The 26716-nt window shown below is 41.0% G+C and overlaps 1 protein-coding gene across 1 annotated transcript in view; it reads right to left on the minus strand.

Moving 5' to 3' along the window:
* The window catches only part of LHCGR (luteinizing hormone/choriogonadotropin receptor), a 53852-nt gene that overhangs the window by 15180 nt on the left and 11956 nt on the right, over positions 1-26716 (minus strand). The window contains exons 2-7 of the mRNA XM_012755381.3: positions 21294-21365; positions 19230-19304; positions 15974-16048; positions 13325-13399; positions 13159-13236; positions 3832-3900 (exon numbers count right to left, since the gene is read on the minus strand). Of these exons, the coding sequence (XP_012610835.1) occupies positions 3832-3900; positions 13159-13236; positions 13325-13399; positions 15974-16048; positions 19230-19304; positions 21294-21365 (444 nt within the window). The remainder of the gene's footprint in view (positions 1-3831; positions 3901-13158; positions 13237-13324; positions 13400-15973; positions 16049-19229; positions 19305-21293; positions 21366-26716) is intronic.

Genomic DNA, 26716 nt, shown 5'->3' on the forward strand with positions numbered 1-26716 from the left:
ACATTGCATTATGTAACTTGGTCAACAAAAGATAAATCAATCAATTTCCCACATTTTCCTAGGGGGTCACTTTTGAGAATTCTCCCAATGACATGAAAAGGCAGGTGTGAGCACGGGGGAGAACCCACAAAGTTAACCAAGGTTTTCCTAACTGGGGCATTGTGGGAATGGTAGGGACTGACTCCTGGGGTTTCTGAGGGTGACCTGGTGCTGCTCCACTCTTCCCTGTCCTTAGTAGGTAGAGTCTTTAAGAACTTTGCAGGGCTTCAGTGTTGTATTCTGAGCAGCTTTGGACAAGCCTATCTATGAGGAAGAGCTGAGTGTGTAGTTTGAAAATCCTGCTTGATGTTTTTTTTTTTTTTTTTTTTGAGACAGAGTCTCACTCTGTTGCCCAGGCTCGAGTGAGTGCCATGGCGTCAGCCTAGCTCACAGCAACCTCAAACTCCTGGGCTCAAGTGATCCTCCTGCCTCTGCCTCCCAAGTAGCTGGGACTACAGGCATGTGCCACCATACCCAGCTAATTTTTTTTTTTTGTATATATATTTTTAGTTGGTCAATTAATTTCTTTCTATTTTTTAGTAGAGACAGGGTCTCGCTCAGGGTGGTTTCGAACTCCTGACCTCGAGCAATCCGCCCGCCTCAGCCTCCCAGAGTGCTAGGATTAGAGGCGTGAGCCACCACGCCCGGCTTGCTTGATGGTTTTGAAAGCTCCTCCTCCCTCCCTGCTTACACTGTACGGTAGGCGAGCTGCCCTCAGAAGAGATGCATTCTCCTCCCACGCCCTCAGCCCTGCATGGCTTGCGCCTGCTACATCTCCAGCTTTGTCTCCATCTTCCCCTCGCTGAAGACTCTCCAGCCACACTGGCCTCCTCCCAATTCCTGGAACTTACCAACTTCTTTTCTTTCCCGGCTCAGGACCTTTGCACATGCTGCTCCCTCTTTCTGTAATGAGCTTCCCCCCACAATTGCCAAGGTGGACTCCTTGTCATTCACTTGGCTCAGACTAAAAATCATGTCCTTGGTGGGGCCATCCCTGAGCACCTCGCCTGAGTCGTCACCTCCTCTCCTCTCTCAGATCTCAGTAATGGGTTATCCTTCATTGTATATATATCACTACTTGGAATAATTTTATGTATCTATTTACTTGCTTTTTAGTTTGTCTTTTCTGCTAGAACCAAAACTTCATAAGGGCAGACACTGTGCCCACTTACCATTACTATTGCAGACCCAGTACCTGACACAGTGCCTAATATATCAGTGGTGCTTAAAACATGTTTGTTGAATGAATACATAAATGAAATTGACTTGTGTTCTTGGCAAACTGACTTATGTTCTTGGTTTCCTCTTTCTTGCAACAGTGAGATACAGATTGTTGACTAAGTGGACTTTTTATTGTCCACATTTGTTTTGGTTTGGCTGAAACACTGCTGACCACCTGAAATCCTCCCACCAGAAGTTCTGTTTTCCCTGACCTCCCAGGGAAGATGTTCTGCATTGGTTTTCCTCCCACCTCTGTTTGATTTTGCTCTGGCTTCTCTTCCTCATCTCTTGTTTTCCTCCAATTTTATATTCAGTTCTCTTATTTTCCCCCCCTTATCCCAGGTGACCTGAACCACAAAGGACTTTAGCCCCTTCTGTTCAGATGCCCCTGGCATGTGTGTCTCTAGCCCTGGCTTTGCCTCTTCCAGCCTTCCATTCTTCCTGCTAACATATGAACCTTCTTTAAGTACTCATCTCATCCTTCCCATCCTGGAACGTTCAATGGCTTCTCATTTTCTACAGAAGAGAGTCCAAATTATTTTCTATGGCATTTAAGGTCCTTCCTGCTTTGTCCCTAATTCATCTCTAGAACTTTCTAAAAAGTACTATTTGCTGCTCTGTGAACACATCTCATGCTTCATCCTCTGGACCATTCGTCTTGCTTCCTCTGCCTGGAAGGCATTTTTCTTCTATCTTTGTCCTAGTTATGCCCAGCTCAAAGTCCACCTCTCTCAGGGGTTTTCTCTAACTTCCTTTCCTCCTGCCTTTGAAATCACAGAGGACTTCATCTTTCTCGGGGCAGGCATCGTGCTTTGCCTTCTGTTTTAGTTACTACTTTATGTACCGTGTGCATACCATTTGGAGATGCCTCTTCCTAGGCTGTAAGCTCCTGTGGGGCAAGCAACAGGGCTTATTTGTCTTCATTTCCCCTCAAAATATAGTGCGTTCCTTCAAACACAGCTGATGCTTGGGAAACACTTGCTGAGTGAATAATGGAATGAGGTGTCTGGGAGTACTGTGCCAGGAGAGGACATAAAGCCTCTGATTTAAGTTTGGCAGAAACAGAGTCAATTGGCCAGAGTGAACCCTCCATTAACTCAAGGGTTCTTGCTAATGAACCTTTCATTAAGTCATCAAGTCAATAAGAAAATGAGAGTAAATTCACTCCACAATAGGAAGGACAGCTTTTAAAAGTGCTCATTTCTTGAGCACTTGGTATATGCCAGACCCTGAGCTGAGCACATAAAAATACAATTTTAATTATTCATTTATTCATAAATAATTATATGATATAATCAATACCTACTATGTGCCCGACACTCTGTTAAGTATAATACTCAAGGATACAAAACATATCTTTTCATTTTGGTGAGGGTATCTTCAAAACAAGCCTATTTGTAGCTCCAGTTTAAAAATGAGGATCTTAGAAAGGTTAAGTAACTTGCTCAAGGTCATACAAGCTAATAAATACTAGGTTTGGAGTTTGAGTTCCAGTGACTCTTAGTTCTCTTAGCTACCAAATTACGTAGCATGGTATCAGTGTAATAGGGTCTTTGATTAAATATCTATAGTTAAAAATAGATAGCATATCACACAGAATGGTGCTACTCAACTGCAGACTGGCAGCATCAGCATCTCCTGAAACTTGTTAAAATCGCAAATTCTCAGGCCCTGCCTAGACCCATTGAATCAAAACCTCTGGGGGAGAGGCCCGGGAATCTGAGTTTTAGCAATCTTCAGGTTCTTCTTATGTGTGTTAAAGTTTGAGAAGTATTGGCGTAGATCATGATTTATACAACATACTTATCTTAACAGCCTTTTTGTTTGTTTATTTTTCTTGCTTTTGGCATTAGGTGAACTTTCCATGTGCTCTTAGTTTTTACTATGCACAACTTTAGGGTGATTTTTACTTTACCCTGTACTTGTTATTTTTGGAACATCTCCAGCCTCGCAAGCTTTGTGAATATGTCACTCTTTTAGAAGAGGAGCATAGAAAGAAAGAGGGATTCAGAACAATGAAGGAAACAGCAGGGACCTTCCCCTTGAGTTAAAGGCTGTTAACACGGGGGCCTAGGGTAGGGTGTGGTGAAAGCACATAGCTCCCTCACCTTGTGGAAAATGGGTTTCCTTCCCCACTAGCATCAGGAAGATGGGACTCTCTGAGTGGGTCCATTGTGGCTGCTTCGGCTGATGAATGATGTTACCCAATTTCTCTGTAGTGGGGCTGGGGGAAGAATTTCTTTCTGAAATTGTGCTGCCTCCAACACACCGTCAACCTGAATGAGGCGGCTAGAGCAGGATGCTGTGAGATGGAGGAGGCATAAAGTAGGGTGTTGAATATTTCAGCAAACTGTCAACTTCAATGTATTGAGGCTACATCTGTCTTTGAAATCAGGGTGCTCTGGGGTTTCTAGCCAGCCAGTTGCCTAGTAACGTGCATGAAACCCTGAGAACTAGCCACTTGAAAGTTTGTTTTTGCCCTGAGTTAGTTGCTGAAGATTGAATGTGATTTGGTAGCCAGAGCAATATTTCATTTTTATTCATGAGCTAGGGAAATAAGCAAATACTTACAGTGAAATCAGCGTCGTCCCATTGAACGCGTGACTTTGTACTTCTTTAAATCCATTTCCATATAGTTTGCTAAACGAGAGAGGAAAGAGGGTTTTAGGAATGGGAAGGAACTGAAAGAAATGCAGTTTGGAAGCATACATTCTTCCTCTTGGGACATTCATTGCTAAGATCATTACTGGCATTCATGGTATCTAGCTGTTTCTTTAACATTTTAGATTCTGAGGGCCTGAGTGAATGAAGCTGTTCTTTTTACCCTAGTCTACCTCCACCTCCACCATTACCACCACCACCAATTTATTAAGTGTTTATTGAATGCCAGACACTTCACCAGCCATCCCATGTGTATTTTATGATTTAATCCTCCTAACCATTTCCATTATACTAACAAGAAACCAAAGCCTCAGTGTTGTTCTGTAGCTTGCTTAAGGTCAAAGCAGTGGCATAGCTGGGAGTGGAGGCCAGAGCTGTCTACCACGTAAGCCTGTCCTGGGCTCTGCAGGCCTGTGTGGGCTTTCTGGCATGTTGAAAGCTGAGGGCAAAGGGAGTCTCAAGTACTGAGTTAGCTTTTATTTATTCTTGGATGAATGTGTGGTTTTGCTGATGCCAAATTTGGCTCTAAAAGCAAGAAGATTTTAGTGTCTGCGGATAGCAAAATCAATTTAGTTGGATGCAACCAGCATTTTTAAAAATGAAATAGAGCAGAATAGAACAAAAGGAAAGTATTAGATATGTTGCAAGTAATTAGGGTATTAATTTTTATGAAAATTTGTCTTACTATTTTTATATGATATATATAAATACATATGTATATGTATATATATGTACATATATACATAAACACAACACATATATACTTCTACGTAGAATAGGACATAAGAGCCTCCTTATAAACAGATATTGGGTAATGTTAGAGCCAAAAAAGAGCCTAGGGAGGATTAAGCAGCACCCCTTCATTTTGCAAAGAAGGAAATAGGCTCAGAGAGAGAGAAAGTGACTTGTCTAAAGCCCACAATTGGCAGAATGGGACCAGAATACATTTTACCTGGGGCTCTTCTAGCACATCAGTTTTGCTGGTTGTTTTTACTTTTCTTCCTCTTGATATCCTCCTGGCCCACCCGCCCACTTCCTGCAGGGCTGTGCTCCATGTCATGTTCTCCGTGTGGCTGTTCCTGGCTACCCTATTCAAAATGTCAATCTCCCATCCCCCAACATTCCTATTGTCCTTCCTGGTTTGTTTTTGCCATTGCTTTATCACCATCTTACCCACAATTATGTTTCTCTTGTTTATTGTCTACATCTTGCAGGAGAACATGAGCATCATGGGCACAAGGATTGTAAACTGTTTTGTTTATTGTAGAACCCCTACATCTAGAACAGTGCCTGGCACCTGGGAGTATCACAGTTATTGTATGTTATTGTATGTATTGTATTGCATGTTATTGTATGTTAAAAGAACTGGACGACCAAATGTGTCTATGTAAGATGAATATCTTACTATAAGTAGTAGCCAAACAAGTTTGAAAGCCACTGTCTTAAGTGGAAATATTGGTGTAAGTTCTTCATGAACAATGATGTAAGACTCAAGTGAAAAAGGGCTGTGGGGTGATGCAAAATTAGTCTCCTTGTACCTGCCAAGACCCTAGCTTCCTTTTACAGGGTTGCCGGCAGCTGCATGGCCAGGCACAGGATGGAGGTTGTGACTTGAGAAACAGTTCAGACACATGCTTCACCTTTTCCTGCTCTAGTTGGCTGTTGTTTGCAGGGTTTCTCTAGCTTTTGTTCAATAAAACGAGCATGGAACTTTATCTTGTGATGTGTGAGTATGCGTGTAATATCTACAGTATATATGAATGTGTGTGTGTGTGTGGTCTCTTTCCATCAATCCAGAGCACACCTGAGATAAACCACCATATAAATAAGTAAAGGTGGGATTCATGTTGAAGTATATTTGAACTCTGAAATTTAGAAAATATAAATTAGAGATTATGAAATAATTCTTAAAGTATCCTCAAATTAAATTCAGTTCAAAGAGAACAGAGAAGATACTTATTTCTTAAAACCCCTGAGGCCTCGCAGAATGCCTGCTACCCTAGCAGGAGCTCAGCCATAGTCCGGGTGAAGCAGTAGCTCTGCCCTTCCATGGAAGCAAGAGGCTTCCTTGGCTTCTCTGGTCTCACATTCTGTCTTCTGGAATTCTTCAGAGTTTATAGCTTCATACACTAGCTCTTAACTATGTTTCGTATTGGATTATTGGATGCCATTTTTCAATAATTTTTCTTACCCTTTTATATTGTAGAATCTGAGAGCATAGATAGGTACATGGTTTATACCTGTTGTCTTGCATAATTATACATAGCTTTGTTGCCTCCTTAGCAGCTCAATCCCACTGGAAGTCTTTTTTGTTTTACACCTAGAATATTATTCTTTGGCAGTCTCCTGCCACTTTAGGGGTTGAATTCCTTTATAGCAATATCTTTTAGATGAAGGAATCACACCCTTCTTTTCTCTAACCTTCCTTAAATTTAATTTCTTAGAGTTCTAGGCCAGTATTTGTCAAAGCATTCTCATCTATCCACTGAGTCAGAATCATCTGGAGTTGCTTGTCAAAAATGCAAACTCAGAACTACTGACTAGGTGCACTGCAGACCAACTGAGTCAGAAACTAGTGGTGGTATCCAGGAATATGTGAGAGTTTGTTAATTCTCTCAGTGAGCCTCGGACATGCCAGTTTGGGAACCCTTGTCCCCTAGGGTGTCTCATGGATTGGTGCAGCTCTCATCATTTCCGAAGTACATCAGATGTTCCGTTGCTCAGAATTGAGTCCAGAGTCTAGTCCTCTTATTGCTTCTCTACCTTCTAAGTGATGGAACTGTATGTGCAATGGATCAAGAAAGCCACTCCTCTGCTTTTAGCAAAGCAAAGCTGCCGGCAGTTGTCTAGATACCCATTACCCATCACAGCTATGTGCTGCCCTGATCCTTGTTTTGATACAGGTTAGGATATTATACTTTTTCTTGGGCTCACAATGCCATTGCTGTAAGTGCAGCCTCATGGTTAAGTCTGCAGGCATTGAGCCCAGCTGCCTGGGCTTGAATTTCAGCTTTGCTACTTACAACCTGAATTATTCTGGGCAACTTACTTAACCTATCTGTGCCTCAGATTCCTAATCTGAAAATAAAATAATAATATTGACCTTATGAAGCTATTATGAGGATTAAAAGAGTAGACATATGTTAAGCACATATAAATAGGTTCTGGAATATAATAAATGCTTACTATATTGGTATGTTTTTCAGTAGCCTCCAGCCTTCTGACCTTTAGAACAGAGGAAAAGGATATCCCTTTCCATGCTCTGGACAGGATTTCTATTAAAGACAAGCATCTTATTTAATTGAATTGTCATCCTCTTCTACTAGGGTGGGGGTCTTTCTGTTCCTGGGCAGAGCAGGTCAGTGGTCTGGGCTGCCCCCAATGTACTCACTCTTTGATGGCTCTCAACTACCTTTGGTCTGTGCTAGCTTCATGGACATTTTTGCATATAAACATTATTCATACCTTTTTTTTTTTTTTTTGAATAGCCTCAGTCCCGTTGTCACAACTTTCCAAAGAACACAGCTCACTGTTTCAGTTGCTCTTGTCTCTGTTTTTACCAGTCACACACAATAGAGTGTGCTGCTCTGTTTTGATTAAAAGAGTGGCTTTCTTACTTTGGAGAAATTACAAATGTGAGTGGGAGGCCTCATGCTGTCAGGCCTGCACAGTGCTTTTCATGCCCTTTAAAAACATCTGGAGAGTCACTTCAGATAACTTTTTTCCCCAAATCATTGTGGTGTCAGAATTAAATGAGGAAGGCTTCATTTGCTTTGCTTTGAGAATTCTATCATGGGCACAGAAATGAAGATTCCCCCTCCTTCTCTATTATAATAGCTGTACCTAACTTTAAAGCATCGTCTAGGTTCTCTACTCAAATGTCAGTAATTGTGAATCAAACAGAGAGAATGGCACATTTCTGTTCAAAGTAAGACTTGGGCTTTGGTTACTAATCATAGATGATACTCTAATTCTGAATGTTACCTTATAATGACCTCCAAATATTCCTGGGGCTCTAAAAGCATGTCTGGGGGCAGATTAACAGTATTAGACATTCTGCCATAGTTCTTTCTTGGATCACTTGATTTCTGGATGATTTCAAAGAAGAGAGCTTAATTTATGTTTACAGATCCTCAGGGTCTCAAAAAATGGCTCCATTGCTAACAGGCAAAGAATACTGTTTTTGAAATAAGTGCTTTGGTAGTGTATCTGTGAGCAAATTTTGATCCAATGACTATACCAACAATATCCTAAAGAAAGGCATCCTAAATTCAACACTTTCTTCCCTGTGTGGCACTTTGCTGAAGTCCTTTTATATCTGAATAATTCCTCATGTATGAAGATGCTTCTCCATTGGATGCTCTGGCAGTGGTTGTATGGATAACTCTCCTGGTTACTACTATGTGCCGCCGTAATCCTAGTTTGGAATGTACATCAGAGTCCTCCCCATTTGCAGGGACTCACAGTCTCCGCAGCAAGGGATCCCTTTCCCTAATATGTCTGTGCCTACTGTCTTTCAGCAGCACTGAGTTTTCATGTTTCCCTCCACCTCAACTAAGTTCATGTCAACTTATATGACTTTACCATATGAAGTAGTGAAAAGGGTGTAGGCATCAAAAAGAATGACAGTAATGGATTCTAATGTATTAAATACAATTTTTGAAAAGATCCACATTCCATCATGATACTTAAAGAAATAGAGTAAGAGAGAGAGAGAGAGGAAAAGGGAAAAAAGTTAGCCTTTTCTTTACAGAAGAGTGTTGGCTAATAAATGTAGAGGGATGATTGTATGTGAAAACTATTTTGTAACTCCCTTTGTAATAACTGAATAATCCATGGAGGCTAAAACCACTGGATGAAAGGTTGTTGGCCAACTAAATAATCACACAAACTCAAAGTATCCTACCATTGTTCACTTATTAATGACAAATGGAAAAATGTGCTCTTACAACAAAGAGGTCTGGCAGTCGACACCTTAACCAAGCAGCCAAGTTGTAGGATGGTGAGACATAATGTATTGCCTGGTTTAATACAGTGGGAGAGGTACATCCCCTTTGCAGTATTCTTGTAGAAATATTTGACCTGAATCTAGTCAGGCAATACAGTTGGATGAATCCAAACAACTGGTTTGGGTTCCTCAGAGGATTCAGTATTATACAGAACAGAGGAAGGAAGGGGGACAATTTGAAGGATCGGGGGAAGTGTGGGAGGTGAGATTGGGAGGACTAAGGGACTAAACTTTGATCACATTCTTAGTTTAAAAAAATCTATAAAAGTCATTTTTATTTGATTATGGACTGTAGGTTAGATGATGCCATTAAATTCATGTTGGTTTTCTTAGGGGTAATTGTGTTGTAGTTATGTAGAATGTTCCTGTTTTGGGGAGATTTAGGGATGAAATGTCATGATGTCTATAAACTTCTTTTGGGTGGTTTGGCAAAAGGGCAGTATGTTCTATGTACTCACATATATAGAGGTGGTGTGGGTATGGCAAGCTGTTAATAGTTCGTGAATCTAGGTAATGTGTATAAGGGTGTTTGTCACACTGTTCTTTCCATTTGTCAGAGAAAAGATAAATGGAAATGACTCCACTTATCAGTTAAAAATGTCAAAATAAAAAATTTTCAAGGGAGATGATAAAATGCGATGTCTTCAAGATGGTCTAAGATAACTGGCTTGCTCTGGGTTGCTAAATATTAGCTTTTAACTGTGATTAATTGTAATTGTGGTAATTACATAGTTAACACAATGTGATTGGATTCATGCAAGGAGGTATTAATAATCTCATTGAATGGACAGAAATGGAGGCATGTTGAGGAGGCCTGACTTGACTAAGGCTGCCCGGCGGGTTAGATGCAGAGCCAGGACGAAAAGCCAGGCTTTCTACTTCAGTGCCCAGCAGGTCTCTACTGTGGCTTATCTGGGTGCAGCCTGGAATCTTGTCATGCTTTGCCACATATCCCTTCTCTGTAGAGTCTTAGAAAATTAATTGCCATGACCTTTCCTTCTCTTTGTAGAGTTCAGATGTGAACCAAGGCTGTCTCCTTTTTGAGACTGGTATGACCAGTCATCTAGAATATTTTCAAAGTGGTGCAGCTAAATCCTGCTCATTCAGAGGAACATTTCAAGGTGACCTCTTGAGCTTTAATGAAAAGCCAAAGTGACTCTAAAGGGACATAAGAGTATAATGCATAGTTTTAGCATTAGCCCCACTGAGCTTTTCCAGCATCAAGTGAAGTGTTTGGTTTTCATTAAATGAGCTCACAGTTGGTAAAGATTTGGGTAGGGGGAGGGCTAGACAGGTTCCACAAAAAGCAAAATCTCAAATACCACTAATAATGAAAAGAGAAGGCTTGCTTTCATTATTTTCTAATTAGGGAGTTGAACTTTATAGCTGAGAAAATAAGGCTTTCCTCTTTAAGTGTAATACCCTTTTTCCAGCGGGGTGCTCTACATGATCCTTCGCTTACAGAAGGGTCCATTCAGCTGAGAACAAGTGCCACGCAAATGACTAATCATTCCCCTTCCTGATGAAGGGCCAAGAGTGAGGAAGGGGATGGAAGCACAGTGCCCCACAGGCTCTCTGGGAGAGCCAGGTCTGCAGTCCTCATGAACTTGAGGGGGGGCAATTACACCCGGCTGGCATGCACTATTCCTCTTAAAAGTCAGTGGCCCTGTTGGAAGAATACCGTGCAGTTCTGTGCACACACGCTGAGATGTGATATGCGAAAAGGCGTCTCGGTCACTCCTTGAGTCTGGGGGTGGGGCTGGCCTAGTCTTGTGAACTCCTAGTTCCCTTTGGGTTATTCCAACATTTGTTTTCTTCTTGATCCTCGAGGCTACATGTCTTCTGCCTTTTCATACCTACTTTATGGTATTCCTTTCACTGTACATTTGCCTGGGAGGAGAACTGATTGGTCCCAGATTATTTTTAAATTTAGGGCAAAATCAAAGGGAGTCTTGGATATTTGTGATCTTTGAATAAAGATACACTATTGGGTGGTTTCTTCTTATTACATTTTTCATAGTTATCTCCAAGCTTATCCCCTTATCCTGGCACTTGAGGCCCTGTAATACAGTGTCCCCTCCACCCCAGCAGTTATCTAAACGTCCATAAACAGAATGTTTCTCCCTAGTATTAAGCTTATTCTCCTGTCCATGGCCACACTTTCGTTCCTGCTGTCTCCTCAGTTGGATTACTTGCTCCCCTTGTCTCTGTGTGTGGTACCACACCTGATGGTTAAGAACCTGCCTCTGGAGCAAGAATGACTGGGTCCACATCTCGGGCTTGGATGGATACTTAACCTCTCAGTGCCTTGCTGTTCTTATCTAACAGTGTGGCTGACAGTCCCTATCTTATGAGGTTTCTAATGAGACTTAAATGAGTTTTTAAATGTACTGAAAACATCATAGGCATTTAATAAGTGCTGTATTAATATTAGCTGCTATTATCACATTTACCCATATCAATGTTACTGATTCTATGAGGTCCAAGTTTCAGCTCCACTGTGCAGCCTTCTCTGACTTCTCCAGCCCAAGAGGACTTCTCTGGGATCTTATTTCTCTGTACCACACACTTTCATAGTGAATATCTACTGGCTTGAATTATTCTTTCATTATTTCATGTTTTTCACCTCAATGAGATTATGAGCTTCTTAAGGATCTGAATCTTATCATAGATGTCTTTTGTAGTCTCAGTATAGACATGGGAAGACCCCAAATCCTAAGGCATGTAGTACCTCTTCGCTCAGAGTTTGTTTCCTGTTTCTGACAGGGGGCATGATGAGTGAGTCCAGATCCATTCTGTAATTGTGGGTTGAAATCCCTTCATAAACAGCTGGCAGAGCCATGGTGTGTGGAGGAAGCAGGAATAGAGACTGTTGAGAAGTAGTTCTAGGATCAACAGTCTCCTTACCAGCATTCAAAAGTTGCAAGTAAAGAATTTGAGTTATTTTGAAATTATTTTTAGTTGCTTCTCTGTATTCTTTTGATTGCAATACCCTGAGCTGGGGCTACATGATCACAGCTTTCTAACATGACGATTACACATTTACAATTATACCTACAAAAAGTAAAAGTACTATACAAATGCAGTGTACAGTTGATACCAATTTTTAGAATTCATTGATATAAAAGAGAGTCCTCTGAGATTGTCTCTTCTCTTGTTTCACATCTATCTGTTCATTTCAGAGTCATTCCAATCTATTCTCTTTTTTTTCTCTAAGGGTGAGCTCATTTATTGTCTCATCACAATTTTGCCCTGGGCTGTAACCAAAGCAGAAAGAGCAAGAGGGATATGGATGTGGGGAACAGAATTGAATAAGGGCCACTGGGCTTCAGGTGTAAAGAAATGAGACAGGACATTGCTTCTGAATGGAGGGGCAAAGGAGGGTGCCCCCATGTGAAGGTAGATGGCAGTGAAGGAAGTCAGGCAAGTGTACCGTAAAGAGAATGGATTATTTTATATTTTAGTACAGTGCCATTTAAACCTTAGTGTACACGTGAATCACTTGGATCTTGTGAAAATGCATATTCTGAGCCAGTAGGTCTCAGGTAGGCCTGAGACTTTGCATTTCTAATCAGCTCTCCAAAGATGCTGAAGGTGTTGGTCCACGGACCATACTTTGAATAGTTTTAGGAAACACTATGAAAGATATGGGGCTTGTGAGCCTGGTAGCCTGAGAGTGACTGTTACATAAAGAGACACTATTTTGCAGTATTAAGGGATGGGAGGAGAATGGGCATAGATGGTATTGCTTCAGAAAGAAAGCGAGAGGGTCCCAAGGGATGGTGAAAAATCAGAGGGAGAGAGCAAGGTCCATTGATCAACTACTCTACCTATTTGGAGTATATCCTTCCAAACTCTTCTCAGTTGAAATCTTGAAATTTCTGTGCTCTCTTTTAACTAGGGCAACCATTCCCCTACAGATTGTGTCTTCCCAAGCTCAGAGCATGCCATAAATGCAGTGAACAATTTCATTAGTTTGAAATTCGGTCATTGAAAATCCTTAGGGCTCATTTGATTAATTTTAAATTGCACTGGTTGGTTGGTTATTCTGTAAACCTATGGCCCAGCTGTGATCCCACACAAGTCCTCCCACCCTTGGCATTTTAGGTCGAGAAGAATGTCACTGGTGAGTGGGAATGTGGTAAAACATGAGAAAGAGCTCACCTCAAGCTAGAAGTGGGAATAGCAGGAGGCTGCATGGTAGGATGTGATTCTGGGAGCTTACTCACAGTGTTATGGATTCGTTATTCATCCCTTGAAAAGCATTTCCTGGTATGGTGGTTATGTGTAAGTTATCACAAATTTCCCTTGAGGAAAGAAATGAGAAATATTTACTTTCCAAATTTTAGCTGCAAATAGGAAACTGTTATGCATAGCAATCAGCCTGGTACTTACAGAATGAAATTAAATTCAGAGGAGAAGATCTTCGTAACATCTGGAAGCTTTCGGATGCCTGTGTTACAGATGCTTCTGTGATTTGGGCCATGGTAGTGATGTGGGCAGAGAGTGGGTAAAAGTGATTGTCATTAAGGTGTAAAGATAAAAAGGGAGTAGAAAGGCACTTTGAAAATTCTATTTTCACATTAAATCAAAAAACACTGAATTTAGCTTTATTTGTAACACTTTAAGCTGATGAAGATTGTTGGAATTTAAAAGCCCCTAATGTTATCGGGGATGTTGCTCTAATGACTCTTATTTAGAGATCTGGGGGCTGCGACCAAACTTTCAGGTTTTTTAAATTTATATTTCCAACCTGTCTTTTCCTATTAAATCAATTGCATTTTCCTATTGTATTGCATTTCCTTTCTTTTTGGTAATTTGTTTTTTCCATGCTTTTGAGAGATCTAGAAAGCATCCCTTTATTTTGGAGCAGGTTTTAACTTAGACACTTCAGGAAGATGAATCTTATCTGAGAAATCCATATCCCTCATTATTAAAAATCTTCCTTTATTTAGTTACATTGCAACTCAGAAAGTTCTTTGTATCTCATTGAAATTATTAAACATTCTTTTGGAGTTTGGAGCTACTCAAGGTTCCTCTTCTTTTCCTTCCACATTTTATTTAACCTCCAAAGAGAAGAGAGGCTTAAATGATAGGTGAAATTGAAGAATATTTTATTACAAGAATGGAGTTCCTTCAGAGTCTGGACATCTGGAGTTCCCCCAACTGAGTTTTAAATTTACGAGTCATGGGCTCTGAACCACTGATATGAGCTGCCTGTTACCTTGGCAACAATGAAACAAAGCCAGTTTCTCTTCTAGCTCTCCGTTTCTCTTCTTTTCCTGCACCCCCAGATTACACTGAATCTGTGCCTTGTCTATGGCTAGGAATAGCAGTGTAGGCTGGGACTGCAGTGTGTACTTGTGAAACTGCTCTTTACAGATTAATAATGGGGTGCAAGGTGAGAACTGTGGTAAGGGCCTAAAACTCTGCAAAGGCACAGCCATAGCTAAAAATAATGATAATGACCAGCCACTGTCCTCTTGTTTGCTTTCCTATAATTGCTACTCATGAGTCACATAGCTGATAGTGATAAAGATTCTTAACTTTTCCTATATGTAACATCACCCTTGTGAAACTTAAGGCTAGTTTTTTGAGATGTTTTCCAGGCCCTGCATTCCGGTGTAACAGACCAGTGGCCCATACCGAGGAACAGACTCAATTGGTATTGCAACCCAGCAAAGAAGACAATTTCTACACCCCTGTGGTTCCCCAAACCCAGCCAATTAGCAGATCCAATTGCCTATGCCAAACTGTCTTTAAAAACCCTTTTTCCAAATTTTCATGGAGATGGATTTGATAAATTCCTCTCATCTCCTCACATGGTGGCTGTAATATTAAATCTTTCCTCTGTATAAACCCTGCTGTCTTAAATGTATTGGCTTCCCCTTGAGCAGTGGGCAATGAACCTAGTTGGGTAGTAACACTTGGGTTGGGTGAATATCACAGTTTTGGATAAAAATGTCATTTAATAAAGACAGTGATTCTTAGATAATATAGGGATGCAGTGGTCAAATTTGGTTTTGGAATTTTCTTATGTTTTACCAAAGTTGTTGATGCTGCAGTATATCCTGTAGATTCCTTGGAGGTTTGTAAAAGCAAAACATCTGAATTTGGAATTGTCCAGGGTTAGAGTTGCCAAAGGAGCTATATCACCTCCAGTAGCAGTACCTGTAGGAGGCCTTGGAGCAAAACTGATGACATGGAACACCAAAGAGAAGGCGTCCTTCCCTTTTGCTCTGTTTTTCTTTTTCAGTGTGGTGGTGGGGGATAAACTTTACATTCCCTGGGGAGTTTATGAAATTTAATTTATCAGAAAGAAGAGAGAGGATATCTGTGTTAGAGGGATTTAGATTTTTCTGTGTGAATAGGGATGACTTAATATATGAGAAGATCCATAGTAACAAATTTATAGATTGGATCAAACTTTACCAGTTTTGGTATTGCCAGCAAGGCAATGACTCTGTTGGGCTGCAGTGGTTCTCAATTTATAATACCAACTGGTAGACTTAGTAAGTTAAAGGGAAATAGAAAATAATTATTAAGTTTATATGGTACAGTGGTCTACATCAAGGCAATACTTAAAAAAATTTTTATATAATGAATGAATGAACAAATGAGATAACTGAGATTGGTAATTTTCAACCAGTGGTGGGGGTCAAATCAGAATTGTCTTTTTCACTTTCACCTACTCTCTGCTCACTGTAGAGATTCTGATTTATCCTTTTTAAAGTGTTGTGCCCCCCCTCCCCCGCTCCCCCGTTCCTGCCATCAACTTTGAAAATCACTGCAAAGGGTGATGTTCTTCTCAGGTGTTTGGGACAGAGAAAATGCTGGGAATCATTGACATACATGTGAAAGCACCCAGCATGCTAGCTGACAAGAACTGCTGATTAAATTTAAATTGGAAGGCTGAGGAGGAACATGCAAATAGTGCTATGTATGTTATTAAAAAAAAAAATCATCCCAACATTTTTATTGCTTTAATTTTCATCAGATGCCCATTTTCCCCTCCCCAATTGCTTAAAAAGCCAAATTCCTTACAGATATTTTAGCCGGGGAAGATTCGTAAATGCTCCAGGCTCAATGTATACCAGGTTTTTGGTGTTCTGGATGAGTCTGTAAGGAGAGAGGGAAAAACAGGCAGCAGTTTAATAAATGTGTATTGTTTGGAATGCGTGAGACCATGGGCACCAGAGGTTGCTGGCTGAAAATGGCATCAACAAAAGCAAGTGACTTTCATATACATGCTTGAGAGGAGCTCCTAGACTTTGGGGATAGAAATAGCTTGGTGAGAGCCAGTTGGCTATTTCCAGGAAGCTCTGCTCTCAACCTTCTGAAGAGGCAGGTATAAGATTCATAGCTGGGGGTCTGTCTCTGCACACCCCCACCCCCTGCCTCCCCCAAAAAGGCACCAGCATCCAGGGATCCTGGCCAAATTGATCCTGCCCACTGTGGAGTCTGCTCACTGGGTGTGATGAGAGTCCAATCTCAGCAGAGATGAGCAAATTAACTGTTCTCCCCTGTAGGCAAACTGGTCCTCTTCAAATTAGGCTGGCAACCACACTGACCAATTATCCAGATGGGCACCCAGGAGGGCAGAGGCCAGGGGCTTGGATTGGGGAATTTTATGCCCATTCAATAGATAATTTGCTGGGTGGTGATGCCTAGCCTCCTAACTTCCCTGAGCTAGTGTCTTGTCTGTAAAATGGTATAACGATATTACATATTGTTCCTGTCTTACAGGTTAGTAGGTGTTGAGTAACAGACTAGAGATGATACAAACCAGGGTTTTGCAAATATGAAGGTACAGCCATATACCACAGTGGCGTTACTGCCCTCCCACTGCCCCCATGACTGTGACCCTTTAGGAAGTGGCCAAAATTGCTGAGCCTTGTCTACTTTGGATTCAATAAATGGACAGTAAATGCTTTTGGCTTTCTTACCGGGCAACAAACACTTGAGGAAATGATAATTACTTGTTCTATAGAGAAAACATAGTATATTGATTAGGAACATGAGCTCTGGAGTCAGCTTGGTTTTTCATTCTGATTTTACTAATCCTATGAACTTGGATATATCACTTAAAGTTCTCTGTGTCTCAGTTTCCTCAGAGGGTGGTTTTTGAGGAGTAAATATCATGTAACAAATGTGTCTGGTTCACAGTAAGGCCTTAACCTTTTCATATTGGGCTAATTATTATTACTGTGTTAACAATAATTTATGACAGTTGCTGAAATTGGGAAGTTGAATGATTTGTCCCTGGTCGCATGGCTGAGAAGTAGTGGATGTGACCTGGTTTTTCGGACTCCAAGTTCAGGGTTTGTTCTACTGGACTATAGTTACCCACCACTGATGCCTGTTTCCATCTTTTATGTCCTTTTGATTCTTCAGATATGAGTGATATTTTGTGATAAATGTTTTTATAACTTAGTCAAGCAGTCATAGGCCACATAGGGCATTATGTGGGTGAGAGGGAAGATCTCTTAAAGATCTGTTGGGCCAGGTGTGGTGGCACATGCCTATAGTCCCAGCTACTCAGGAGGCTGAGGTGGGAGAATTGCTTGAGCCCAGGAATTCGAGTTTAGCCTGGGCAACATAGTGAGACACTGTCTTTACAAAAATACAAATTAAAACAAAATATTATGGGGTCTGACCTTTGACGACTCATTCATTAATCCATCCAACAAACGTTTATTGAGCGCCTACATGTGACAAGCACTGTTGTAGGTGCTGAAGATATAGCTGTGAACAAAGCAAGAAGAGCCTGCATGGAGCTAGCAGCCTAGTCTCAGGCCTTCTTTGGAAATCCATAAACTTTCCCTTAGAATGCTTTAGTTTTCTTTCTGTTGATAAATGTTGCTTTGCATCACAGGAAGCTTTATTTATCATTGGCTGTCCTGGTGGTTCCCAATATAAGCTGTGCTTTAGCATTACCTAGGAAGTCTGTTCAACTGCAGATTTCCAGGTCTGGGATAGGACTGTTATCTACAATTGTAATGAACCCCACATGTGATTCTGCTTCTTGGCCAAGTCCAGGCTATAAATATACAAGTTTAGTGCACTTAAATACCCGCTGTTTTTAGATTTCTCCATAATTGTTTGGTGAGTTAGTCTCACTTCCCTAGCTACACTGTCATCTCCTGGTGGACATTTATATTTTACCTCCTCTGTATTCCAGGAGCACTTGGCCCTGTACTGCGCACGTGGCAGGTACTCATATACTTATCAATCAGTTATTCTCTTTAGATAATTATTCACTGGACTATTTATAGAGAGGCCCTGTGGAATATGCAGGAGTTTGGAAGAAAGATGGCCTGGGGTTGAATCCCAGCCTTGCTGTGTTTGAAGTGTCACTTTGGTTAAGTTATTGCACCCCTCCAAGCCTCCATTCCTTCCCCCACCACCGATGAAAGGAATAATTACCCCACTCTGCAGGGTAGTTATGAGGATTAAATAACAAAACACAGAGGAAATGCCAAGCACCAGAGCTCAAAAAATATTTGATACTAATCCTTTCCTCCTTCCCTTACTTTTGAAACTCCTAAGCATGTGAAGTTTGAGTACTCCTTTAGGAACTCAGGTTTGGACCACACAAGGCAGCAGTAAGGCTTGGTGTGGAAGTCATACAACCTGATTTCTAGTTCCAGCTCTGGCACTACTGACTGTGTGATGGCACTCAAGTCAGTTAACCTCTTTGGGTGAAAGGTTCATCATTTGAAAACTGAATTAAGTCAGTCTTTTCCCATCCATTTTGTGAACTGGGGGAGTATAATAATTTGGCAAGGATCCTTTCCAAAAGTTAATTGTAAAACATCACATTAACAACAATAAAACACAATGAACCCAGTATACATATGCCCAATACAGGACTTTTTTTACATGATAGGTACTCAAGAAGCACTTACTGAATGGACGAATATGCCAAAATCACCTCCAACGAACCAATTCATGATCTCTAAGCTCTTTTCTGAATTTTTTCACTACCCCAAGTACCCCATACCCTCCTTTCTATAAAGCAAGAGTTACTTGGCAGGACTTCACTATGTCAATTTTAATTTCCAACTTTGTGTTGTGATGTTTCAGAGTTTATACAACTCCCACGGAGAAGCTGTTGTCACCATGGCAACCTTTAGGCCACTGCAGTGAGAAAAATTAGTGCCTGCCCAGACCTAGTAATTGCTGTAGTCTTTTCCTCTTGGATTCCTAGCAGTGGATGCTTGAATACAAGTACCAAGTGGGCTCCAGCCAGCGAGAGTAATAGTGTATAGCAATAAACTATCTATTAGCTGATGCTTACATTTCAGACAAATTGAGGAGGTTGTCAAAGGCATTAGCTTCTATCCTTTCCAGGGAATCACTCTGAGAGATTTCACTAGGGGAGAAAGGGGGGGAAAAAAGAAAGAAACATGAAAGAAATGACTGCACCTGCATGATAATGAGTTATGTCTGTGACCCAACAACTGAGGGCTCCACTGTGTCCCTCTGAAAAAGAACAGGGACGTGCAAGATTCTTCACATCATAAAGTGCTAACATCTCCCTTTAGAAGCACTGATGGGTGTCTACAACCGACGTGCAGTTGAAATGCAAGTTTCAGTAACCCCTGTTTATATGAAAGGTTTTTCTTTTGTTTATCTGTGACTCAGAGGGACAGATTGTTAGAAGTAGATAGGCTCTTTGAGAAAACCTAGTCAGATTCCCTTGTTTTACAGCTCTGGAAATTGAGGCCCCAAGAGGAGAGGCAAATAATATTTATAAGACGTTTCAAAACTAGGATCAGGATCTCTGGGGTCCCAGTTCCATCACTCTAGTGAGGCTTTAATTTAGGTTGAATTGGTTCATAACTCTTAACACTTCTCCCAGAATCCTGTTCTGAGGCTATTGCAAGGTAATCAACTCCTGTACATGGTGACCATCATGGATTGTAATTATCTAATTCCTTGACTGTTTTTCTCATTCTGTGAACAAATTTGAGGAGAAGGAGTATATTCCATTCGCTTCTGAATCCCTGGCAGCCTCATGTTGCTTGGCACAAAGTTAGAGTACAAATGAATGAATGAATGAGTCAATGAACTAATGAATAAATTGATCTTTTAAAAAGACACAAAAATAAAGGAACCCCCTTTGTCATATACTATTCCCAAGTATTCAGGTAATGTCAGTGTTACCCTAAAATTTCAACATGAGCTACCATTTCCTGCTATCTGAGAAAAAAATCTCAAATTCACAAATTGTCCATTTGCGTGTCTCTAAGGTTAGCACTCACTGAAGACTTCACACTTGATGAGAGCATTAGCCCACAGAAAGGCAGAGCCTCAGGCAGTTAATGTCTTTGCTGAACAACACAATAATGGATTATTCTTGGGCTGATCCATCTTATTTCTACCTAATGGTTTGCTTATTTAACTGTGGCTGCTTTTCTCAGTAGGAGGTCGTAGTGCATTAAAAGTTATCAAAACTCAACATTCAAACTTGAGAGCAGAAGAATATGGATTAGGTTCAAGCAAAGGTTACATGTCTGTAACCTGCAGTGATTTTCCTATAATATTCACGAATTCTTGAGGAATTTTTAATATTCTCATTGCTTGATAACATAGCGGTAGGGGTTCTCTGGTTCTCTAAGGAGCTAAGAGTGATGGTAGAGTATCTTCTGTGGAGATGCAAATATGCTTCAGAAGTCCAGTGGATTTTTAAGAGATGCCCTGTGGGGACTAAATGGTCTTGAGGTCCTTTGACTGAGGCTAACATTAAGAAGGATGCTGGAATATTGGCTTCTGGACAGTGTTCTCTCTCTTCTTATGGGATCTAGAAGCAGAAACCCAGGGACAAATGATTCAAGTTGTATCTGACAAACGCGAGATCACACTACATTATCAGGTTGCTTTATGTTTTTGATAAAATGCCTTTCATCAATACAGCTACGAAAACTGTGTTTTTGTCATACACTTATTATATTTTAGATACAAAGATTTTCTTCTGATGCACAATAAACTTCCAACACACTTTCTTCGATGTGGGTGTTATCTAAAAATGAAACACAAGGGAATAGCTGCTCTAGCAGAAGGAGAATTTTTATGATTGGAATCTATCTACTTTTCTACTTAAAAAGTATTTCATCACTTATCAAAATGCATTCAGTTCTTTGAAGCAACGTTAATTATCTGGATTTTAATGACTCTTCAAAATCCTACCTTTTCTTCAAAGGTCCCTAGATATTTTTAGTATTCTAAAGATAAAAATACTAGGATTTTCTAAACATAATTTATCTCCTAGAAAAATTATCCCCCTTCAACTGTGTTTCCTGTTAGAAAAAATTCATTATTCCAATTACAAATGTCTTTTGATATGCAGTAACTTACTTACATTTTTACGACCTCATTAAGTCCTCTGAAAGCTTGAGATGGGATTACTTTGACAGGAAGATAGGTGAGTGATCTAGAAAAGAAAAAAGGAAAGCCAAGAGTTTAAAATTGAGTATATTTTAAATTCATGAATAAAATGTGTGCGTGTATATTTGAGAGAAGGAGAGAGGGAGGGAGGGAGGGAGGGAGGGAGAGAGTGAGAGAGAGAGAAAGAGAGAGAGACTGACTCTACAGAGTTCCCAACAACTGGATTCATTTTGAGAATTTAACTTACATCAGTGAAAATATATGTCATACTTGGTCTCTATCACAGAGTGTGTAATTTCGTAGTTAAGACCATGAATGTTGGGATCAGATACACCTGGAATCAAATACCCACTGTCCTACTATCTAGCTATGTGCCCCTGAGCATGTTATTTAAGTTCTCTGTTTCAGTTTCTTTGTTTATAGTATTGGAATAATTCCTATTTCACAGGGTTGTTGTGATTAATCAAGATAACCCATGTAAAGGACAGGGCTTGACACCAAGTAAATATATAATTTTATATTTATATATTATTATATATAAATAGTTCTAGAGTAGTCTTATAGGCTTGGTCGGGAGGATGGACAAGAAGCTAGAGTAGAGTGGAGAAATGAGTGATGAAAATACAATTGGAAACCATGCAGGCAGGAGAAAGGAGATTCACTGAGAACATGCCTCTGTCTTGACCTATACTATCTTCCCAGGTAGCCTATTTCAGTATTATCCCAGACAGATATTTTGATCCTGTGGTTAACTCATATGGTATCTCATGTCATTTTGGGGGAATATCCATGACAGCATTTCCTTCAGGCACTCATACCCACAGGAACAATCTAAGTATTTTTAAAATTGAGATAAAAGCTATGGAGGATTTAAAAGTTGAGAAAAGAGTGACACTCAGCAATAGCAAAACCAGTACAGGATGATGTATGAATGCTAAAGGAACCTTGGGTTAAGATGGTTCAGGAGAAAGCATCTGCAAGGCAAGGAATGTTCAACCATTTATTGAGCATCTACAGTGGTTAAAGGTTTTGGTCTAAGGTCTGGCAGAGAGGAAGGGAATGGACCAGGGCATTTCACGTGGGAAGTGAATATCAGGAATACGAGAGATTCCTGGGAGATGCTGCCTTGTTATCCACATCTATGCAGCAGAAATTGCCTTAGCTACTAGGAAAGAACACCTCCATGATGAGCAGATTTCAATCAGCGAGATGTCTTACAATCCCAGAAGGGAATTGCTACTGATGTAAACTACTGTATGAATTATGTACACCCCCATAACCTTATTTTATCCACTTGACAATGGTGTGAGGTGAATATTTCCCTTAGATAGCAGAAGAAATTGGGTCACAAAGAGATTAAGTAACCTGAACAACGTGACAACTAAGAAGACTGACTCCCAATACTCTCTCCACTGTGGGATACTGGCTAAAGCATGTGATTCCTCATCCATTCTCTCTTGGAGAGCAAGGTGAAGGGACAGGTGTTGTAACCCTGCTTCTCTTGAGAGGAATCATGCTGCATTCTCTCTAATCCTCCTGCAAAACAGTTGACCAGCAGTTCCTCCCCAGGAGCCAAGCAGAGGAATTTCAGAAAATTCATTTCACAAAAATGCTTTCATTCAGCAGTCTCTTAGAAGTGATGCAACACAGAGGAAGTAATGCAAACTTGGTCCTCTGATTCTATTCCTGAAGACCGTCCCACCAAGCACATCCTTCAGCACCCAAACTCATTTAACAGAGGATCCAAGAAGAACCGGGACAGTGAGGGGAGAAATCTTCTTGCCATGGCATGGTTGCTTCCTATATTTCTTCTGGAATCATGTCTGCTTGGCTTCCTGATTAAAAACACAGCTTTATTGCTCTCTGCACTGCCAAGCCAATAAATTTCCAGAAGAGAAAGCTGTATTCCACCGTACCCCATGCAGCATCAATAAAACTGACAGCCAAACTCTGATTCTGGAATCTTTATTGCTGGGGATAATGCAGTGCAGAACATATTTTGGAGAGTGTTTACATAAAAGCTTCAACTGAACCCTTCAGAGCTGTTTATTCATGCAAATGGAGCCCGGAAGCTGGAACCTCTCAGCAGGCAGCCTTCTCCTCCAAAGGGAGCATGGTGTGGCTCCCAGAGGAGCAGTGTGGTTCAGCTTTGACTAGGGAGGTTGCCTGAGCTTTTGATTGATGGAGGAAGGAGGGATGAGGAGCAAAGGTCTGACAGAAGCGCGAGAAGCTGTACATCATGCACTGGCAGTCCCCAGTGACTATGGAAGAGCCCTCGTCCAAGATGAAATTTTGCAGAGTTGACGTTGATGCTGCAGAGCAGGAAAGGCAGCAGTAACGAGAGTAAAAACAGAGTTCCCACTCTAAAAGAGACACGGAGAGAATAGCAGGTGACTTTGTGGATGCAGCTGGGTCAAGGAAGTGGAGGGGGAGGGACAGAGAATGGGGAGCGAAGTAGGGTGAGTCAGGGGCACTGTGCTTTTCACAACAGATGTGCTTTAATAAAGCAACACGGAGAATGTCATTCTGTGGATCCCAAACCATTTTCCCCACTGACTTACATTTTTTATTTCAGAGATGTCACATCTTCATTTCTGATTCTTTTCCAATTGGCAGCAGTTGATAAGAATTCAAGTGTCTACCTTGCAGATTTAAATTTGTTCACGTGGTCTGTGATTTGTTAGTAACCATTTGAAAGTACTCCCTTTGAAGGTGTTCCCTTCTCTGATGGATGCGTCTGTGATTCTTTCCATGATGCCAGAAACATTTAGCAATGTGAGTAGTTGTCTAGATAACCCTGCAATTCCACTCCTATATATGTGGGAGAAAAATTACTCAAACCGATACTTAAGGGAAACTGTACAAAAATTTTCTTCACAGCATTGTGTCATTAGGGGGTTGGAGGTAACCTGAGTGTCCATTACTGGGTGAGGGAGTATATAAAATATGCATAGGACACACCTAATGGAATAGGTGAGCAGGTAGAAGCAACAGTGTGAAGGCATACAGAGTAGCATGGGTAGATTTTAGAGTCATGGAATGGAGATAAACAAGTCAGAAATTACTGAGATATATAAAATAGTACTTGCAGAATTAAAATACATGCACACCAAACATGAGACATTTTAAAAGAAAATACATGAGCATACATTAGAATTGTTATCTAAGGTGAATTGAGAGGAAAAGAAATGGGAGAAGGGGATAAAATAAATAATAAAAACAGAGGGGGACTTTGAATGGACCAATGATGATAATACTTGAATGAAGAAATATGATCAATTTAATCTTTTGTACCAGAGAGAGAAATGGAAAAGAAGAATGTTTTATTGTGATGTTTTGACTAACTTCCTTCCTTCCTTCCTTTCTTCCTCCTTGCTTTTTTTTTTTTTTTTTTTTTGAGACAGAGTCTCACTCTGTTGCCCAGGCTAGAGTGAGTGCTGTGGCGTCAGCCTAGCTCACAGCAACCTCAAACTCCTGGGCTCAAGCAATCCTCCTGCCTCAGCCTCCCGAGTAGCTGGGACTACAGGCATGTACCACCATGCCCGGCTAATTTTTTCTATATAATTTTAGTTGTCCAGCTAACTTCTTTCTATTTTTAGTAGAGACAGGGGTCTCGCTCTTGCTCAGGCTGGTCTCAAACTCTTGAACTCAAAACAATCTGCCTGCCTCGGCTTCCTAGAGTGCTAGGATTGTAGGCATGAGCCATCACATCTAGCTGCCCCCTTGGTTTTTTTGAAGTAAGACATACATGTATTGCAAGAATATTGTGAACTTCAGGAACTCTTGTGGAAAGGTCTAGTCAGTATGATTTGCAATAGAGCAGAAGCCAAGGACAACGGGGAAAAAAGAGATCTAAGGCAAGGACAGTGCAACAGCTCTGCTGTCTAGTGTCCAAGAAAAGGGAATGAAAGCTATGCATAAACCAAAGAAAAGTAAAGAAAGGATAGAGCCCTTTCTGTGTCAGCGAAAGAGGATGACACTCCCAAACCAGGCACCTCAGGTGAGTGGTAAATAAGTAGGGCTCCTGGGCAAACATGAGGTTGAACTTGCAGGGTGGAGAGTTCTCTCTTGAAAAGGGAAAAGGGAGATGGCTGTGGAAGAATATGGCTGTGGAACCAGGCAGCTACTTATATTTGTTACACTTTCCCAGTCCTTTACATGGTTTAAACTTTGATTTTAAAATAAATCAGTGATGCAACACAGGTGGTACCTGAATTATAGCCAAACCCTACCTTGCCCAAGTGCCTTTGCCACAGAGGTTGGAAAAAATACTTAGATTGGATGACAAAGGCTGCCTTAGGTTCATCAGCTCTGGAACATCCATCTACTCACAAATCCCATTTGCAGATCCTCAGACCTTCCAGTTGTGGCTTAAAGTTGAAATAAAAGCAGTCTCTTTACCCATTAGGATTGGAGTTAAGTCACTCACCCTTGTCTGGAAATCTTGTGATTGGGCATGACTCTGGCAAAGCCTTGTGCATTGTCTGGTGCACCTGTACTGCCTACCCACATGCCATGTTGGTTGTTTTTGCCTCAGTTTCTTATCCTGTGGCCTGTTTGGCCTCCCGAGGGTCTGTCTAGGAGTGAAGCCCTCCTAGTTCCTGCCTTCCCTTCTTCTAAGTCACCAGATCTTGATCCTGCATCTCTACTCCTCAGGGGACACTGCTGCCCCAGAATAATTCCTGGTTGCTATCTGGTTAGGATCAACCTAGTGTCTCTTACTGCTGGGTTCTGACCTTCAGACTGGGCTCCCTGGCACAGATGGGGACTCTGTGCCAGGATTACTCTGTGCAGTTGGGTTCGTTCCTATAGTGGATGCTGTGTGGGTCACCAAAATCACCTTTAGGACTAAGGCTGCTGGGAGAGTGGGTAGCTGAAGCTCTCAGCTGACTTTCTCTTCTGGAATTACGCTATCAGACTAAGATTGCTATTTCACCCAAGATTATGTCCTTTCTCCTGGACAGCCCTCTTCCAGTGATTGGACTATGCATAGAATAAGGGCCTAGCCCCCTTGCTTCAAGATGGGCCTACTCAGAAGGACCATCCTATCTCTAGAGCTCCTTCCTATTAACTCTTTTACCTGGGCCCCTGACTTGATCCCCTTCCCAGCCAGTTCCAATTGCCAAGCTCCCAATGTGCAGCAACAGGGAAAAATTTACAGAGAAGTGAAGAACATTCAGATAAATCCAGTTACCTAAAGAGGATAATGTCACTTTATTATGTCCTTCCTCATTGTTTCTAATGTCTCTTGAGTACTCAGAGATGGGACTTGGGCCCCTCCTTTTTTTTCTTTTCAATTTAATAACACAGATGACCTTGGAAGGAGCCAGTTTGTTCAGTTCCTTGCCTTGTTAACTAACTCTTCAAGTAATGTTAGCTGGAGAGCTTCAGTCAGGA

Source organism: Microcebus murinus, chromosome 3 (genome assembly GCF_040939455.1).
Source record: "Microcebus murinus isolate Inina chromosome 3, M.murinus_Inina_mat1.0, whole genome shotgun sequence".
Lineage (NCBI taxonomy): Eukaryota > Metazoa > Chordata > Mammalia > Primates > Cheirogaleidae > Microcebus > Microcebus murinus.